Here is a 20,293-nt window from a genome sequence, read left to right as displayed (position 1 = left end):
GCAATAAAAAACAAGTTTGTGCAAAAGCATGAAGCAATGCCATACAAATCCCAAAATGTAGAGTAATTTGTGCATTTGTATTTTTAGACTTATAACTTTGTGACATAGTGGCTACTATGGACAAACAATCTGACTCAGATGGAAGAGATAGTGATTCTGTGACCTTCCTGCAATTGGTAAATCCATGGCGCTCCTCCTTCCTGCTCCTTTTCCTTCCTTCCCTTGCCTTGCCTCCTCTCCCGGCCCAACTTCTGGCATGAGAACAAACAACAGCAGGCACGTACATCCTTTTCCAAGCCCACACTTTTTTGTGCTCTATTTCATAAGTGATTGCAGAAGTCTAACAGACAACTGTCCCCAGCTGCACCCAATGGTGCGAAAGTTAAATATTAAAGAAGGAAGTTGATGTTTTTTTTGGTTTGACCCAATGTCTTTTAATTACAGACTCCGTTGACTTCTAAAGAGATTGAAAAAAAAATTACATGGGATCCAAAAGTAGGGTTTAAAGTTCCATTCAGTCAACATTCTGCATACGCAATGCTCACCTGTGTGGCAGTGGTCAACAATCTCACGTTCACCTCTGTGTACATCCCCAAGAGACTGAGTGAGTGTCGTGACTTTTTGGACCAATATTGCCCATTGATAATGAGAGGCTTCTTGCAGAATCTATACATTTGTCTCTATTTTATAGGTTTTCATCTTGAAGATGCAAAAATAACCCCACGGAAAGTTAGGCTGTTAGTTGGAGACACGCTTGTACTCAACTGTACAGGGGTGACCACATATGATGGAAGAATTCAATTCACCTGGGATTTTCCCAAGAAGAAAGTAAGTTCATGATTTGATATCTTTGATATCAATATTATAAGAAACAATGTCTGGAGTGTTTATGTTGGATAATTTGTCCTCAGGAAAATCGCTATTCTACAATCAGTACCAGGGACAGCCCCGCTGATGCGCGTTTGATGAGCAAAATGTTAGTGTTACCCAACATTACAATGGAGGATAGTGGAACGTATCACTGCAAAGCTCAGACTAAACCCCCCGATTTCAAGAACGCCTCAGCAGAAGTTGAAGTCTTTGGTGAGTATGGGTTGAATAATTGCTGGAGCTATTTGTACTATAATTTTTGCATACTTCTGAACTCTAATATCTTTGTCAATATTGTTTCTAGAGCATCCCTTCCTCAACATCTCCTATAGGCATGAGGGGTCCCATATTGTGGTTGTCAAAGAGGGTAGAAAGGAGGTTGTGTTTAGGCCCAGGGTCAATGCTCTGCCTCAAGCAGACATGGTGACATGGTAGGTAATGATATTTGGTTGAATGCAGAACTCAATCCATTGTAAAGGAGAATGTCAGCTGTTTGTTTTTATATCATTCATACATTCAGCATTGACAAAGATTTCCAATTTTTAGGTACAAAAATGGGGTTGCCATCCAGAGGAATTCTACCTGTTTCAAGATGTCTGGTTTCAAGCTGACCATCAGTGACGTGCAGCAAAAGCATGCAGGGATTTTCACAATAAGTGTGGCTACCCAAGCAAAAGGCTTGCACAAGAGTCTGAACTACATTTTAGAAGTTAAAGGTAAGCTGTTTCAATCATGACCTATGATCTTGGAGATAAAAAGCACTCCTCTGGCTTTGGACTTAGGCTTCCCCAGCACTGTATTCTGCAGCAGCTTCAGTCCAGTTCACTGGACGGCAGGTAGCAGCTTTAGTATGAGAGGAATTTGGGGGCTTGTTGCTTCCAGGCCTGGATTGACGTAGCACTGGCAGCTGTTGTTGATTATTGGGGCTCTTTTGAAGGGGCTTGGCGCAGTGTGTAAATTGCCTAGGCTCTCCTCTGCACGCAGACTCCAGCCATTCCAGACCCCCCCCCTTGACCACAGCATTTATTTGCATCCTCACCATGTGTAGTATTAGTGCTCATATAAACATTATGTCCTAAAGATTATGATATAATTTGAAAAAAAAGGAGGATTGGTTGTGCAATGCATTGTTATTTTGCCTTGGTAGGGAATACTGACAGCAGTAAAAAGGCTCTTTAAATTTTCTGGATTTTTTTTCTCGGGCTTGAGCTCTCAATTTTAAACAGCCAAATAAAAGATTAAGGGTAAGGTTTTTCTTATTGGTAATTTGTTTGGGGAATCCATATAGCATACCCATGTAGCATTTTTAAAAGGGATAAATCAGATCCCCTTAACCTTGTAAGGGCATTATTTATGCTGACAGCCACATATCACATCACTTTAATGTACTTGCATGATAAACATAAAACACACATATACAAACATAAAGGGAAGAGAGATTTTTGGCATCATTGAGGGAACTGTAAACTTTGTTTTTCTGCTGTTTACAACTAAGACAGTTATCCAGGATTGGATTTGATAGTTGCATAAGTCCTCACTCACACAGCACACATGGTACAAAAATAGTTTGTGCCATGCGATGCAGGCATTTTGCTTCGTAAAAGTGTGTCAGTGAGCACGTGAAAAAATGCTGTTGAAACTGAAAGAATGGCCAGAATGCCTTCTAAGGTGGAACGGGCATCCTGGTCTGTTGTTAATTATAGATCACATGATTCAATCACTGTTCTGTGCAGTGGGGTCACAGTTTGACCTGTAGCCCCAGGCTGGATAATCATACATCCATTCTTGTCGTGCACAGTGTCTAAAGGACAACTGGTGTCATTGGCACCTCTTTTGTGGCTATCCATCATGTCTGTCATCCCTCATTATAAAGACATCATTAGATTTCACAGGAGTCACCCTGAACTAACCTATTCTTTCTCACTATGTGTGTGTGTGTGTGCGTGCGTCCGTGTGTGCATGCATGTGCATGTGTGTGGTTACTTCTTTCTCACAGTGAAGCCAACTATTTCGGAGGCGGAGCTTGCTACTGTTGGCATACAGCCCTACATGTTTGGCAAACAGCATCATCTAACCTGTACTGCTTTTGGGTATCCACTGCCAAACATCACTTGGCTCTGGCAGCCATGTCACTCAAGCCCAGGATCTGAAGAGTGAGTTATCATCTTGTTCTCGAGCCATGAATTGTTTGAAGTAGAGGCCTCTATTTAATACACAGTTGAGGCCTATCAAAGGCCAGGCATGTGAGCATATGTAATACATGTTTTGTTTAAAACTTTCTCTCTGTATTTTTCTGAAGTTTTATGTTTTAACATGTACAACAGTCTCACTATTTGTAAGAAAACTCTGAAACACATGATTCATGTTTTTGCTTAATGCTACATGCTACTATATAGTCATATTACAGGTATTGTTATGTTTCTCTCAGTCATCTTTTACCTATGGCCAAAATGATAAGGTATACAGCAAATGTTCACAGACAATATCGGGAACTAAATTGTCTGACTTGCGCAAATGATATTTTATTGATTACCTATGTCAGTTGTAAGAATGAATCTTTTTCTTGTTTCATAATAATTTAGTTTGTATATATATATGTGTGTGTGTGTGTGTTTGTGCGTGTGGGTGTGTGTGTATATATATATATATATATATATATATCATAACATAATATCGAATGTCCATATGCTTCCATTTTGTTATAATGTGAGCGATACATATGTAATAATTACATATATATATACATATATGTACACAATACATAATAATGAAATGTAATAACACAATTTCAGAAACTGGTACTCTCTGGACAGCTGTGGCTTTAATTAGTTATCTCTTACCATCAGAGGAATATTATACAAATCACAAATAAATTACATGACTTCAGGATTGAAATAGGACGGTATGATTTGAAGTCGGAAGTCGGAATTCAAGATGGACAGTGGGTCCTGCCCCATAAGTCAAGGCTGACCACTGTTGAAAAAGTATATGCCTCCTGTTTGGTCATAGAAATTTACATTTAATTTCTGCATGCATTCATAACTTTTTTGCATGGCCTCAGTGGAGAGTAAAAATCTGAATTCCAGCTGTGGATTTATATTAAAGAACGAAACATTTAGGAGTATCACAACCTTAAAAAAACAATACAGTCCCTGTAGATTATTTGACTTACCACTTCAGCCCAGGGATCCCCATGAAAAACAACTTTAGTTGGACCCAATTGACTCAAGGCCGCACCATGGCACATTAATCAAAGAAAAGCAACCCCTGAGAACTGTCTTATGTTCGGTCTGGGGCTTTGTATGCCGAAGAGCAAATAGTGCAGAGATATATTAATCTTTGATTGCCTAAGTTGTTACAGGTTCTTGTGGAAACTAGTGTATTAGTGACTGTGCTTGAATAGCGGCCTGGTGGTGAACCCACAAACAAGATGAACATTCCCCGAGATCCGGGCTTGTCAATGACAGCAGGGGACCCGTGTGTCGTAACATCAGGAAAACAATGGGCCATTACCCTTTGGGTCATTCAGGCCTCAAAGCCACTAACAGAAAAACATTATGAATGGTCACACTTGATGCCTGGCGATTCTTCCATTATCCAGTGCATTCAATTATCTAAAACACACTTTATTATGCAGGACGGATGATAAATAATAGCAGCAGTTTAGTGGGGTCAAACCAACTCTGTCTGCAGTCCTAAAGATAATCAAGGTTGGCACTTGGAACAGTGGCTGGGCTGAGGCAGGCAGTTAATGAGAGGAGGGAATAGTCTTTGCTTGGTGGGAGGCCAAATGAGCCTAATATTTTTTTATTCAGACCTCACCCTGCAAAGCACCTGTCAATTTAGATTCTACATGAAGCTCTTCAGGTTCATATCTCGTTTTCATATACGTCCTTTATTCGTGTTTAAGAATGGGGTTGGAGGTCAGGCAAAGTTGCTATAGTTGTTGAAGAGTGCAATTAATTGCAGTGAAGTCTATAAGTATGGGGATGTCTGTATCACAGGGTTGAGAAGTTATCAGCTGTTCCTTCTTGACCACAAAGGTCTTAGGATCAACCTTATCTACTCTGGCCAGAACGTGTTGGAGTTTCCTGTACGAGGTGACACTCAGCACAGCCCTTCCTGCTGCTGTTGCCTTTTCCTCCTTCGTCTCTCATCTCATCAAGCTGATTGTTCCCCTCCGCAGGCGGTGAATGCTTTGGGGGTGGGAATTAAACTAAGGCTTTCTCTTTGGCCTACAACCCACCCAACCTAGTCCAAACATGTAATCTATAAAGATAATCCACAAATGTCTTTTGAAATGATGATAATGAAGATTATTAGAACAGGATACAAACAAATGTATTACAGTGAAAAGTATCTGTCTTAGCACAGATGCAATCTGTTCAGATTGTGTTCAATTTTACACTAGTGCACATTTGAATCACCATATATTTTTTTTATTTTCACAGAAAAAGCTCTAAACATGCAACATACTCTCAATTAACAGCGTGATGAAAGGAGGGAACATGACTGCATGGGCAGTTTTTTGTTGCAGCTGTATATATCATGTGCTTTTATATGCTTTTATAAAACTAACTATTAATATTTTAAACGTGTATTTATGACATAGCCATGCTAATACAGGATTTTACATTTCGTGTTTAACCTAATTTCATTTTCTCTGTCCACAGATGCACCACAATCACTAAGCCGGTCATAGTCAACATTACTGATGGGGGAAACTCCAACAATTGGATTAAAAGGATAAATGTCAAGCATGAAGTGGTGCAAGGCAAAAACAAGGTCAGTGCTCAAGCCTAATGCTTAGCGTTTCTAAACAAAGCTGGTGCATTTCACCAAAATCAGCAAAAGATTTTTCAACAATTATATGAAGAAGATTTATAATATCCCAAACCTAAGTCAGATTCAAATTTATTCAGGGCTTGAATGTCATATTGAATGTCTGAGTTCCCCAAACGGGTAAATGGTAATTTTCCTCCATTGGCAGGAGTGCAGTTTGGGCCTGCATTACTTTAAACTTATGTAACCACAGGAGGCCCGCATCAGTCCCTTCAAGAAAAAAAAAAATCAGTAACATTTTTCCCTCTTGCACCTTTAAAGTAATAATTTATTCTTGCAATAATCAACAAGGAAAATATAACAAAATAACCTGGTTTAACAGTAATTATGCTACATTGATAGTTGATATCCATTTAAAATGTTGTTTCATTTAAAAAAAACTGAAAAACTAACACACCAAGACAATAGTATTTGGTTTTATTTGTGAGGCCCTGATTAAATTGAAATAATTAACCCTTTTAAAAAAATCCTACTAGTGTGAAAGTGCACTTTTGATTTGTGCTGTTGCTTCTGCACCACGATTCAGGCGATTTAAGTTGATGTAACCTCATTCTGGGCTGTTGTCATTACATTACATTACATTACATTACATTTGGCAGACGCTTTTATCCAAAGCGACTTACAATAGAGGACAAAGTGACAAGCCTTGCCATTTTCTTCAAGGCACAGCGTGGTTACTATGGATATGAAGAGCTCATAAGCAACATTTGATTTGTGTAGATAATGTAAATGTTGAAACTCTGAGTTGAAACAGGTTTACATAAATTAAAGTAGGTACTGCTTGAAATCCCCACAAAGAACTTAGTGTTCGAAGGTCTCATCTCATCTCATCTTATGCAAACCCATTGAAATACACAGTGTAATAACTTTAGACAACATCACACATACCCTGTGGGAGTCATCCTAAACATAATCAAGAGCAGACCTTGACTGCCTCACTTGAGTCTGTCTATAGGATTAGGTTAAGGAAGCCCATTACTGCAAGCTGGGTCAAATTAGGGCACACATTCATTGGCGTACAAGTGTTAAGCAAGAGAAAGAATCAGTTATTGTTCCTTATCTAAATGTTAGTTCACTGATTTGCTCTTTCGACCATGCATAGCATGGAAGATTTATTGATGTCTGTTGACCAACTTAGTATTAATGATATGTATTCTGAAAATCATTTTAATAGTTTTGCCTACCTGGGCTGGATTCAACTGAAAATCTTGCTCGTCACATTCAGCATCTAACATCCATAAACTAAGACAGATATATGACAGTCAGTGGTGTATGTGTTTTTTTTTTCACTTTTTAACCCCAATCAATCCCTGTGATAATTAAAATTGGAATGAATCAGCTGCACATCGATTTCCTTGTTTTGTTTTGTTTTTTTTGTTTCTTTTTTGTTCTGTTTGTTTTTTTTTGTTGTTTTTTTTGTTTTTTTTAAATCGTAGGGAATCAAATCCAGTACATGTCCATCATAAGTAGAGAGGTACTATGTATTTACAAGTACTTGTGGCCAAACGCTGTGGGTTTATGAGGGTTAGATCTAAGGGTCAATGATAACAAGCAGTGGGTTGAAAGTGGAAGGATTTGTTGGAGGTGAATTCCTCTCTGTCACCCCACATAAATCTTGTTGGCCCATGAATAAGAAGGTTGTAGAGGCCCGTATGTTACTCCAGTAGAGGTCCAGTAGAGTGGCTTTTCCCTCTCTTAATGTAAGGAAAACACAGGGGGAAAGCATTGGCATAAAGGTCACAGTGCGTCTGGTTAGGTCACCTCTCAGGGACTGCTCAGTCATTTAAATGACTGTTTTGAGTTCAAATTACATCACGGTGAGTAATGGGTGAAATACAATACAATATGGCTACTCCATCTGTGTGTTGGTAAATTTCATAGTTGCATGAATGGAAGAATAGAAACAGCTTTTAACACCTATTTTTTTCAAGTTAACGGTAAAGTGAAAGTATAAGAATTCAGCAATTGTCTCAAGGCTACAGCTGTTTCTCTGAGAATCAACACAATAGTTTCTACAACCCCAGGAAGTCTTCTACACCCAGACAATACACCCACATCACTCTCTTTGATGTGGCTGACTGCCCCCAAAAACCAGATGTCATTATGAACACTAAACAGAGCCTCACGCAGACTGGGCCTTGTCCAAGTTTTAGTTATTATTTAGTCTATTCAAACCATTGAAAATTTGCACTGATGTGATGACAACACTGATTGTGGCATCTGCTGTTCTAGCCATGAAATCACCTAGAACTAATATGCTAGATGTATAGTGAAGGTCTGAGGGAGATAGAGTGGGTTTTAAAACACCAGATGTATCCTTTCATTAATGTGAAGCACTGGAGAGTATAAAACAGACCAGGCTTGGTCCAGGCCTCTCACTCGCGTGGAAAATGGGACTCAGTGATCTGGTGGTGATACAAACCCCAAGGTTATGGCACGGGAGAAATCTGAATGATTATATTAATAGGTGTTAACCTGTTATGTTCTGCTTTGAATAATCTGCAACGATTGCCATATTGATCCCATTTAGACCGTGAGTACTCTGGTGATTGGAGCAGCAAGTGTGTCAGGGAAATTTTCCTGTGTGGCGTATAATGAGGAAGGCAACAATTCAATGACCATCCCTTTCTTTGTTAACGGTAAGTGTTCAACTTGAATGTAACTTAAAGAGACAAGTGGAATATTCACATTTCAAATGTAATCACTCTGCAGAAAGTGCGTGCAGAATTACTCCAAAGCATACGATTCTTGCAGTGTAAGCTTTCAAATGATCTTCACATACAGTCCACACTGTAATGAATTTCAAACAGGGAAGGAATGTGCAGATTGTATTGTGCAATAAAGAGACCAGAGGGGGGCATTAATTGAAACCATGTTCCCCTGTCGCTGAACGGCTTCGGGGCGGAAGAGAGGCAAACATGTACTGAGCCATATGGAGCGCTATAATGGCACGCGTTTAAAAACAGCTATGAATAACTGCATTCCTTCCAGTGCCAGCAGGTCATCCCTCTTTCTCTGTGAAGCTTCTGCTATGAGAATTTACTTTTTACGTGCATCTGAATATTTCCAAATGTTCCCAAATTAAATAACCACTGACGTAGTTATGTAATGTCACTTCACACAAGAAGCACAAGCAAATCACTTTTCCAGAAAGGTTGAGTGATTCACAACTCTGAAAAGTCAAGTAATGGGGGATGACTTATTGAGACTGGGGGAAGTAGGTGAACCCATAATTAAAACAATGCCAAGTTCCAAAAATTACACTCCTGGGGTGGGAGAGTTCCCAAGTGGAATCCTTCTCTCTTCCAGAGGTAGGCAAGACAGAGGATGATGGAATGCTGCTAAAAAAGAGGACAGAATTGTAATAACAGCTGTCTTCTCTTACGGAACACAGAATGCTTTCCAGCGATCTGAATAAACAAGCACAGGCTGGTTCCCCTGGGGCCCTGACTCAGCTTCTCTACCATTGGTTGGCTGCAGGAGCGCCATCAGCAAGGCTGTCCACCAGCAACGTGCTTCCAATTAACAGTGATGAAACAGGAAATAACTGCAAATTTGACATTCCTGGCCTTGCAATGAGTAGCTTTATGTCCAAAACTATTGTACAAAATTAGATATTCAGCCAGGCAGAGGCTTGTGTCCATTCATGCGTTGAAAAAAACAGATGGACCTCTAAAAAAAAATTCAGTCGTCATATTTAACAACTGCTGTTGACGCCAGACCTTGATTTAATATTTTGAGAGTTTATGATGTTATTACATGATTCTTATCATATTTTCCTTCCTGTCACACTAGATCACCCAGAGCCCATCAGCATTGAACCTCAGACGGCCATTGAGGACAATGATGTCAATCTCACTTGTCGGGCCTCTCGATATCTCTACACAAACCTGCAGTGGCTGGATTCCAGGAATCAAACGATAACCTCTAATATGCAAAGTCTTCAGATCAACAACTACTCCATTTCACTTTCACTCCTTGTTCATAATGTTTCCAAAATCAAAATAGCAGGGTTCAAATGCCAGGCACATAATCTCTACAATCAAGTTGAACTCAAACCTGCTGTTATTCGTGTGGCTGGTAAGTAAGAGGACAGAGGAGGCAAATGATCCCTGCAACACTCTCAAAAATGTTATCCATCACTCTTAATACATTTCTATCGCGTTTTCTCATGGGAATATTGTTGAATGTTTTTCACCACGCGATAAACCACTGTCCCGAAAGCCATATAGGAAATAATCACTTACCCTTTTTTTTCTTTTTTTTTTCGGATGAAGAGAGAAAACGCCCCTGGCTGAGTCAAAATCTGACTAATCAGGATGTGAATATTAGCAGCACCCTGACGCTGGTTTGCCTTGGTCAGGGAGTTCCTCTCCCCTACATCATTTGGTACAAAAATGGGATTCCCGTGGAGCCAGGACCAGGTAACTGTCAAAATATGTGATAGAATATCATAAAGAAAATTCATTTCTTTTTTTTTTAGAACAGAGGGTCTATAAGACAAAGGATACATTGTTAGCTGCAGGGCTGTTTTTTCAGCAGGTGGATCTGCTAAAAATTACTCTTCATGCCCAGAAAAAACCTTACGTACAGGACAGAGTGCTGATGAAGTCCTATCTTTGAATGGATCTATATTTTCAAGACTCTGTGATCATTTTTTTCATTATGATTGCAGACAAAGCCAATTTAATTACATCCTCAAATTTTATCTTAATCCAGAAGGCATGGATTTTGTATACCTTGGAGTTCTGTTATTTCTTGTCCTCTGTCTGGTAGCTCTTTGCAACAAAGAATCTGAATTGACAAACTTAATCAAGGAGCGTAATAAGATAAAGTGCTCTTGTTGCATTGTGAAAAGTTCTGGAAATACACTATGCCAACTTTTGATCAAACCTTAACATGAACTCCTTGAAATGCACTTGGGCTTGCTTTGTGCCTTAAATGTTCAAACTCTACAACCTGATTAGAATGACCTTTCACTTTAATAGTAGTTATGAGGGCAAGTACCAGCCTGCACCTGCAAAACGCTTTAACTTTGAGCTTCTATCTTGCAGGTATTACACTAACCGATGACGGCATCTTGACCATTGGAAGGGTGAAAAAAGATGATGAGGGTCTGTATGAGTGTGAAGCCATCAACACTGTGGGTGTTGCAAAGTCAAGTGCTGTTGTCACCGTTCTAGGTGAGTCCTTTTTAACAAGGCTTTGGAAAAATGCTTCTTTGCTGATTGTGAGCTTGTTGCGTCGTTCGCCAGTCACATACAACTCATATCAGATATATTTACGATTAGCTCACGCAGCAATGCCACGCTTTGTGCTGCACGCCCAATCAAAATGTCTCAGGAATCCTAAAGGCAATAGCTTCTTGTCCCAACTACAAATAGTTCTGCTCTGACTCCTGCATGAAAAGTCTCCCCTGACAGAAAATCTGTGACTGGTAGGAATGCCAAGAGAATTCTTTCTTGAGTTTTATGACCAAGACTCTGGCTGAGAGTCCTTACACTGAGGACATGACCTCTGTGAAGTGTTAAGATGTCCACTAATGACTGCTATGAGACTGGCTGCTTCGACAGCTAAGGGGCTGAAAGAATACATCCGTGGAAATAAAGTGCGCTTGTGTATTTGTATGCGCGTGCGACTAAATTTGCATGTCATTGTAAACTGAGCCTATTCCAATGTCATTACAAAAGACTAAATCCTCAAGTTGTGTACAGCTCCAATGTCATAAGGTCATAAATTGAAGGTAAACAACAAGAAATTGCAGATTCCAGGTACATCCGCTCAAAAGTCTTGAAAAAGATTATTTGGAACAACAAGTGGGGTGTGCTGATCCCAAACAAAAGAGAAATAAGCATTTTAAGTATTTTGCCAGCTAACCTCTTACAAATAATCTGTCAGGAAAAAATGCATGAGGAAGCAGGAATCAAAAAATGGGCTGACAGTAAGATCGCAGTCAGGAGGCGTCGGACATTTGTAACTGAATATGTTCCTATCCCTGAAGATAGAGAATAAGATCATGTACAGTTCCAACCCAGAGCTGATGGCAGCTCCTCTCTTTTCAGGGGATGAAGGAAAGCCTAACATCGAGGTTATAATTCTGGTGTGTACCGGGGCTGCAGCCACATTCCTCTGGATAATGCTCATCCTCTTTATCCGCAAGCTACGGAAGGTAAGGCGTCAAAAATTAAATGAAGCGTTATCTGCAATGATGCAAGAATATAATTGGTGTGAGAGCAGTGACATTGCATTTGCCAGCTTCATTAAATGTAAGCCAGTCCACCTGGCCTGGAAGTGATCAATCTAGCGGTGAAACAAGGTTAAAAAGAAGATTGGATTTAACCAATTTAGGATTTTTTGGATTTAACTATCAGGATTCTATTTTGAATCGAGCATTTTGGGGTGTGGTAATGAATTTTTACTGTTATGTTATTGTTATACTTTCTGTGAAAAATGTTCACATGATAATATTCTTCTTATGAAATGTATATTACAGCAACCAGCTCACTTTAAGATGGGCCCGTCCATCATCATTGACCCTGATGAGTGTCCACTCGACCAGCAGAATGACCTTCTGCAATACGACAGCAGCAAATGGGAGTTTCCACGCGATCGCCTCCGACTAGGTTTGTACTATGCAATCCTTCCTATGTCTTGTGTCTCACGGTGAAATTGATTCCTGTTTTAGTGACACGTTTATATTAACATGTATATACATACATTAATGTATGGAAAATAGATCGTCTGTGAGGCCAATGCGTATTGCTGGTCTAAGTGAACTCCTAAAATGGTCAGTAGGTCATAACTCCAGCATGTTGTCTCGATTAAAGCTGCAACGCCTGAATTACAAGGAGTCTGTTTTGCCGCAATGCTGTTAGTCTTTGCAGCACTGCTGACCCGTTCATCAAATCCCTTTTTCCTTTGCCAGGTAAAACTCTTGGCCATGGAGCTTTTGGAAAAGTGGTGGAAGCCTCTGCCTTTGGGATCGATAAGCTCTCAACCTGCAAGACTGTTGCTGTAAAAATGCTTAAAGGTACAGCTCCAGGAGGTCCATCATTCTTGATATACTGGCTGACATGAACTGTTATGGGAAACAAATGATTAACATCTGTCCATCATTTTGACGAAGGATTTATTTCTTTTTCACATTACGGACTGATTAACTACAGCATAACATATGACTCCAATTAATATTTGCATTTGAATATGAGTTCAAAATAAGCATGCAGTCAGGAAGTGCAGTAAGAGGTAACAGTTAAGACCTTTGACCTTTTTTCCCGATGAAGAGTTTGACAGTATGTAGATCTGACAGCTGAAAGCCGTCCAAGATCCGTAGGTAGCGAGGGGTCATATTGATTACAAAGGTGACGATAAAAATGTTTCGTGTCTTTCAAATTCAAGAATGGTTCAAACATTTGGAAATCATTCCCTGCATCCAGTCTTGATTTTAAAATTGTTTAGAATACGGGTCCAACATTCAACAGTCTAGAATAGCAATTAGACCTAATTAATCAAATTATAGACTATGACACATATTTGTGTTAAACCTTTATTTCATCAGGTCCTGACACTTTTTAGACATATTTGAACACATATAGATTCATGACTTAGGTCTGAAAGAACTTAACTTTTCTGAAGCAGTACATAACCGGCTGAGACAAAAACAGGGCTAACAGTGATTGGTGATCTGAGGATGATCAGCATGGAAGAAATATAGGGTTGTAGGGTAAATGGTATTAATCTTGGCTGAGCATAAATCACACACTCTCTGGCACTGGCTGTTATTTGTAGGTCAAGCGTAATGGAAAGCAGCAGGTCTCCCCATATTGACTGTGATTTGGTCAATGACTCCCTTGCTCCTTTAGCTTCTAACTCATAAATATCTGGAAGGTCAATGCAGCATAAAAGTACCTAAATCTTGATTTTTCAAGTCGATATAGGTCAAATGAAGACATTACAACTTTCTTTGTTTTTGACCTGTATTATTTCTCTTTGTTATCATTGGCTATGTGCATATATGTGACAAGGCAGAAAAAATAGGTTGCTAAAAATTCTTTTTTGATCAATACATATTGGGTTTTTTTTTCTATAAATGTCTGTAAGCATATTAGAATATTCACTTTGGTCACAGGAGTTATCCACATACTGAAACTGCTCTGGACCTACCTCTCATATTTCTAGATGATGACTGTTTTTTTTTTCTATGGATTGTAAATCTTCAAAATATGGGATTACTCACAATCACATTATCTTAAAACATGAACTCTAAAATGTATTTTCATATCATATTATACATGAACCTTTAATAAATTCATGCATTGGGAATTTGAAATCTATTTACATAGTTTTACATAATTTTAACTCGATGCACGACACTGACCTAGATTGGATTGGATTCTTCCAAAATCCAAAAATAAGAAATGGGGAAATCAATTAAAATAAGCTATAATTTAAAGACTAAACAATACACTGCAAGCAAGTCAAAATCTTTAACTGAGTATTTATTCAGTTAAATATATTTTTACAAAAGGTTGTGTAACTTGTGTGAGGAAGCAAACATCATTCTGACTATATAAGATCTTCATGAAAAAAGGCATTAAGCTTTTTTTCTTTTTCCGGAAAAGGCCGGTCGCTATTCTTGATTATGTGTGTGATTTGATACATTTAGCCTTGTGTGTGCTTATGTGTGCTTGTGAGTGTGATGTGATCAATAGAATATTTTTTTTAGTGCTGTATGATGCATTGTTGCCTTAAATAATTCACCAGCCATCTGGAGCCTTTCTGTGTAGAGGATGCATGTTCTCTTTTAGCCTGCTTTAGTTTGCTCCAGATGCTTTGACTTCGTTCCATAGAGAAAAACACGGTGAATGTAACACTGTCGAAGAGAGAGCGAAACAAAATGAAAGGGCTTAAACGAAATCTAATTTACAGTGTAAATGTATATCTTTTTTTTGTCAGGATGTTTGAGGGTACACAAACCAGTTTTGTAAAAGTTCAATATGTGTTTACATTATTGTAGGAGGTGCAACGTCAAATGAGAGAAAAGCCTTGATGTCAGAGTTGAAAATCCTGATCCACATTGGCCATCATCTCAACGTGGTCAACCTGCTGGGTGCTTGCACAAAGCCTGGAGGTGAGAATTATCAATGGAAGATGTTATATAGATTTTATAGATACACAGCTTGTCTGCAACATGCTCTGCCATATGTTGTTGGAACTGAATTATGACACAATTGTAACCTTTATTTCCAGGCCCACTGATGATGATAGTGGAATTCTGCAAATATGGCAATCTATCCAACTACTTGAGAAGCAAGAGAGATGACTTTATCGTTTTCAAGGTAACAAACGTCGTGAAAATCCCTTTAACACCGTAAATTATCAGAGCTCTGAGCTTTAAACGAGAATTTTGTCAACCATATCAGTATTAGAATTAAGACTTCTGTCCTTGAACATGAAATGCTCTATGTGTGCCGGCCAGAACCAGGACGGTAAGGTAGTATCATCGGGAACTGGTTGCGAGCTGAGTGAGCTGATGAAGCGGCGCCTGGAGAGCGTGGCCAGCACCGGAAGCTCAGCCAGCTCCGGTTTCATCGAAGATAAGAGCTACTGCGACTCGGAGGAAGAGGAAGAAGGTAAAGGCCAATCGCTCCTTGCTTCCCCCTCAACCCTCCAAACTGTTTGTGCCTCCTCCTCCACCCTCACCTCTTTTCCACCCCTCCTGCCTACAAAAGAAATATTCCCTTCAGATTGTTTTCTGCTCTGAGAGTCTGATGGGACATTTCCTCCTCCTGTTCAGCAGTACAATCACTGCCGCAGGAGCCACTGTCACCCCACTGAGTCTAGGGAGGCGTCTGTTTATTTCCTGTACTGACCTGTGTATTACTCTGCTCTCAGATTTGGGACATCATGTCGGCTGTGTTGTTCCTCATGTTATTTCTGGTTTGATTAGTTGTTTACTCAGGTGGGCCAGTGGAAGGACGTCTCTTAAGTTCCTTTCTCAGACCCCTGACCCAGACCTCCACCCACCACCACACGTTTCACCTGACATCTGAAAAATAGGAGCGATTGTGTTCTGTTTAGTCTGTTATCGCTAAAGGATGTTTTAAAGACGGTCTTTGTGGGAGGACACACATACGTGACAATGTTAGCGTCACATGCTGGAATCAGAAACTCTAAATGGTCTCAATCCCCGAGTGATCCATTACTGTTTCATCTTGTTTATATTATTTAAAATCACTCTAAACACTCCTAAATAAGGAGTGGCTCTGTCCTGTATTTAAAGGCCATATGCATCTTGCGAATTTAATCCCGAGTTCATGTGTGTTCTTTTGTTTTACAGAATCCGAGGATTTATACAAACGAGTTCTGACATTGGAAGATTTAATTTGCTACAGTTTCCAAGTTGCAAAAGGCATGGAGTTCTTGGCTTCACGCAAGGTATCCTTGACACAAAGACACATACAAAGAATTTTCATTAATATGAAAGTTCTGTGAGGGATTCTTGCCTTTTTTTTAAATTTGCTTTGCTCTTCCAAAAGGTCATCTTTCCCTTTTTTCACTCACAAATAACCACAATATTTACGAGTTCTTCATACATATACATATACATATACATATACATATACATATACATATACATATACATATACATATACATGGACTCACAGCTTCAGTTTCAACTTAAGACTTACCAAATATTTTGCTATACCATTTTTATGTTTGATGCAGTTTCTCATCTACTCAGTTCAGAACTCATTCATGTTTCAAGTCATTCATAAGTAACAGGATAGCGGATGGGACTGATTAGAGACTGAATCCACTGCTGTAAATAACTTCTTACGGAGCACTTTTTTAGCCTGGATATGGAAAACATCATCTCCCATTGTGTTATCATTGATGACTTGACCATGTGTTAGTCCGCAAGCTGATATGCATTACATCAGGAACACGCTCAAGCTTGCACACGAAACTTTGTAAAAATAACGTTGTTTTTTTTTAACGTTTCCTCATTCCATCAGTGCATCCATCGTGATCTGGCGGCACGAAATATTCTTCTTTCTGAGAATAATGTTGTCAAGATTTGCGACTTTGGACTTGCAAGAGATGTCTACAAAGACCCGGACTATGTTCGCAAAGGGGATGTAAGTTTATCATCATTATTAGTTCAAAGGTATTTCCTTTGATAAATGCTCCCAGATACATCCGAGTTTTTTGGAGATATTGCTTTAGCTAGTGAGATTTCTGAAACTTCAGGCTGAAATACACAACTATACGCTATTTTCCTCTTGTCTGTAATGATGAAGTCTCTCCTCTGTCATTGGAATTGTCACACATTGTAGACAACATTGGCTTCATGTGCATAAAGCGACGCAACAGTCATTCAAAAAGGGTACTGGCAATCTGCCATGACTAAAATAATCCAGGGACTTTGTTGTGAGCAGCTCATGAGAAACTATCCATAAACTTGTAACCAAAAATATGAGGTTTGGCACTTTGCGCACTGCATAAGAAATGCAACACAGATGTAATTTATTCCAGATATAGAGGTCTTCTCTGTTATTTTTCCAAAAGTGACAACTCTTGTGAGAAATATTCAGATAGAAAAATAGTTTTAGAGGCTGATGGAATTTTTTTTTTTAATTATTTTAATGTGTTCCTTTAATGTGTATCCTTTCAAACAGATAATTTCTCAAAATTTCTGACTGAAATATATACCTTCAGATAATATTTTCCCTTTGCACATCATCTTATTGGTTCGTGCATAATGTCACATTGTGCAAGCATATTTTTCTAAAAAAAAAAAAACAATTCTGGTTCTTTATACTAAATATTAATGAGAGTATTAAAACATGAAAAGTCCACTGAGGTCAGAAAAAGGCAAAAAATGATCTCCTATCTCTTTGCATGGGTGTAGGCTAGGCTCCCGCTCAAGTGGATGGCGCCTGAAGCCATTTTTGACAAGATCTACACCACCCAGAGCGATGTGTGGTCCTTCGGCGTTCTCATGTGGGAGATCTTCTCTCTGGGTGAGTGTCCCGGTTAACGATAAGCCAAGAGCTGTACTTGGATCAAATCATCCAATGCTCAATTCTGTGCTTTTAACAGCTTTACTTATGCATGAATATGTTGGGTGCTGTACAGCTTTACCAGATCTACAGGTTAATAGTCATTCCCCTTCAACTGTGCGATTTTGCTCACAAAACAAAGAGCCTAGCCGGCATTGTCAGCCCGAGAAAGTCATCCCAGCTGAACAGAAGCATTATTGAAGTGACTGTGATTTTTAGTGCAGCCATGGGACATTAAACTGCCGTCTATTTTTTTCCCAGCTGGCAACACAAACACACAACTACCAAGCAGCCAGATCAGAGTGTAAATTCGTGCCCCTGCTGTGGAACCACTGCAGCTTTTAAGAGAGCTTTGCGCGATGGTCCGAAAGTGCTTATTCACTGTGGCGCGGCGCCCAGTGCAAATCAATATCAAGGCTTAATGTTAAATATTATATGTTCAAGTGTCACTGTGGTAACCAGGGGAAACATGAGAATAAATGTATGGAGAAAAGAAAAAAACACAGAGGCTCCAATGGATACACTGCTCTACTCTACTTTCCATTGCATTTCCATTTGGTTCACTGCCATATAAAACCGTAACTCCGCAATTAAAGGAAAAGTGTGTCAAATTGCTTGCCATTTATAATATAAGGAACGCTGACATCACTGTACATCTAGTGATAAAGAAAACCACATCTGGATAGTGTTAGCTGTGTCTCAGATAACTATATCTTGAAACAAGGATACAAAATGTTTGAGGGGAAAGGGCAAGGAAATGAGCTTTCCAGCCCAATAATGTTTGGAGGTCAAACATTTCAAGGTAACCAAAGTGTGTTTTCATAATCACTCGCAAAAGGTTTTGTCAGCGACATTTTTTCACATCCTTCTTTGTTAGCAGGTCATTCACAGCAAAATATAAACCAGACTTACTTGGTGATGTATACAAATGTTGGAAGTCTTTCAGTGAAAAGGAGATGAGAGTGAAGTGTTTACAATACACAGAAGAGTACTATAAGGTCGTAGAAAGTACATAAAATTACTTTGCAATGGCTCCAAGCTGTCATTCAGTTTCACAGTAAAATATAACTTAATGGATTACCCTTTGTTGAAAACTGCAACGTTTCATGTATAAATTCAAACCCAATTGCAGTCATTTTATCACTATTTCTATGTTTCCTTGATAGTGGCTGTATTGAGGTTTCTATGTTTACAAAGAAGATAAAAATCTTCTTTGCAGTGGGTGAAAGGATCATTTAAGGTTCATTTGGTGTTCAGCTTGTTTATAAGGCAGTTTTCCGTTTGGCTACAGCTGGAATACGGACTATGACAACAATGACAGACCGCATTCAGATGTTTGGATTGTCTCTTTTATTGTTTTCAAAGTCTCTTACTTCTTCTTTGAGTCCACTGCTGAAATCGAAATGTAATTTCCGCATAAATTTTGAGCCACAAGTTTGGTATTGTATGATGTGTCTGGGGTTTTAAGCAAGCTAAAACAATTATATTATGTAATAAACAAAGCAGTTTTGGTCCGTAGAACACACAAAAAAAAACTTCATTTAAAATCTCAGACCAAAAAGAACTAATTCAGACTAATTTTTTAACATGATCATGACACGGGGACCACTTTTAACCATCACTATTCAACTGTAAACATATATAGCGGTAGACTCCTTTAGGTTGACTATGATTTAGCCTTCATGGATAAACTGAACTAAACTAAACTCAGTTAACCTTGGCTTGACTCAACTCAATGTACGGCATTTATTTTGAAGTACTGGTTTTTCCATCTGCGAAAGCAATCCAAACAAACCAACAAAACTTTTCACAGAGCTAATAAACACAAGTGCTTTTAATAATAATTTATCAATCCCCGAGGGGAAATTTGTTGGCCGCAATTAACCCATCATGGATGAACCATGAGCAGTAGGCTGCCATCGACCCGCACCAGGGGAGCAGTTAGGGATTCAGTGTCTTGCTCAACAACACTTTAACACACCAGGAGGAGCCAGAAATCGAACCAGGAATTTTCGTTTCCAAAGACGATTGCTCTACCTCCTTTTACGATTTATCTCTTAAAGATTAGTGGCTAATTTCCTCTGAAGCAAATGATGCAAGGATGTGGATGATAATTCTGTAAAACTGCTATACGTCTGTCAAAATGAATGTAGTCAAAATGTGTTAACGACACATTTTCATCTTTTTTTTTCTTTCATTTGAAAATGAATGCAATTTGTTTATGGCCACTTTCTTTCTGGCCTTTTTGTTTAGGGTCAAATATTGATTATTTTCAAGGCATTTTACATCCCTTAAAGTAGTTCATTGATTGTTTTGGGAAAGGGTTCATTCACTATCTTCTCCATTCATCAATTGATTGTATTTCTGAATCGGTAGATTATCTGTGCAAATTTTGAAAGTGCGGTAAGTATAGTTAACATAAAGTTACAAAACAGTGTAAACAAATAACATTATATTGAATTTAAATCAAAATGCCAGATACATGACTTCACTTTCCCTTTTATCATATTTTTCAA

The 20,293-nt window shown here is 38.9% G+C and overlaps 1 protein-coding gene across 2 annotated transcripts in view; it reads left to right on the top strand.

The window, feature by feature from the left end:
* Positions 1-20,293, top strand: part of kdrl (kinase insert domain receptor like) — a 44,220-nt gene that overhangs the window by 10,862 nt on the left and 13,065 nt on the right. For both annotated transcript variants that reach the window (XM_086158653.1, XM_086158654.1), the window contains exons 5-24: positions 445-604; positions 692-828; positions 912-1,083; positions 1,175-1,301; positions 1,417-1,586; positions 2,867-3,023; positions 5,544-5,655; positions 8,243-8,351; positions 9,508-9,792; positions 9,990-10,136; positions 10,767-10,895; positions 11,775-11,881; positions 12,206-12,335; positions 12,638-12,742; positions 14,729-14,842; positions 14,962-15,050; positions 15,191-15,344; positions 16,052-16,149; positions 16,731-16,853; positions 17,627-17,738. In XM_086158653.1, coding sequence (XP_086014779.1) covers positions 445-604; positions 692-828; positions 912-1,083; positions 1,175-1,301; positions 1,417-1,586; positions 2,867-3,023; positions 5,544-5,655; positions 8,243-8,351; positions 9,508-9,792; positions 9,990-10,136; positions 10,767-10,895; positions 11,775-11,881; positions 12,206-12,335; positions 12,638-12,742; positions 14,729-14,842; positions 14,962-15,050; positions 15,191-15,344; positions 16,052-16,149; positions 16,731-16,853; positions 17,627-17,738 — 2,737 coding nt within the window. The remainder of the gene's footprint in view (positions 1-444; positions 605-691; positions 829-911; positions 1,084-1,174; positions 1,302-1,416; positions 1,587-2,866; positions 3,024-5,543; positions 5,656-8,242; positions 8,352-9,507; positions 9,793-9,989; positions 10,137-10,766; positions 10,896-11,774; positions 11,882-12,205; positions 12,336-12,637; positions 12,743-14,728; positions 14,843-14,961; positions 15,051-15,190; positions 15,345-16,051; positions 16,150-16,730; positions 16,854-17,626; positions 17,739-20,293) is intronic.

The sequence above is a fragment of the Fistularia commersonii genome, chromosome 13 (assembly GCF_037954325.1).
Source record: "Fistularia commersonii isolate RoL2024-O1a breed Wild chromosome 13, RoL_Fcom_v1.0, whole genome shotgun sequence".
NCBI lineage: Eukaryota > Metazoa > Chordata > Actinopteri > Syngnathiformes > Fistulariidae > Fistularia > Fistularia commersonii.
Note: the sequence above shows the minus strand (reverse complement) of the source record. Positions and strands in the feature narration are given on the sequence as shown.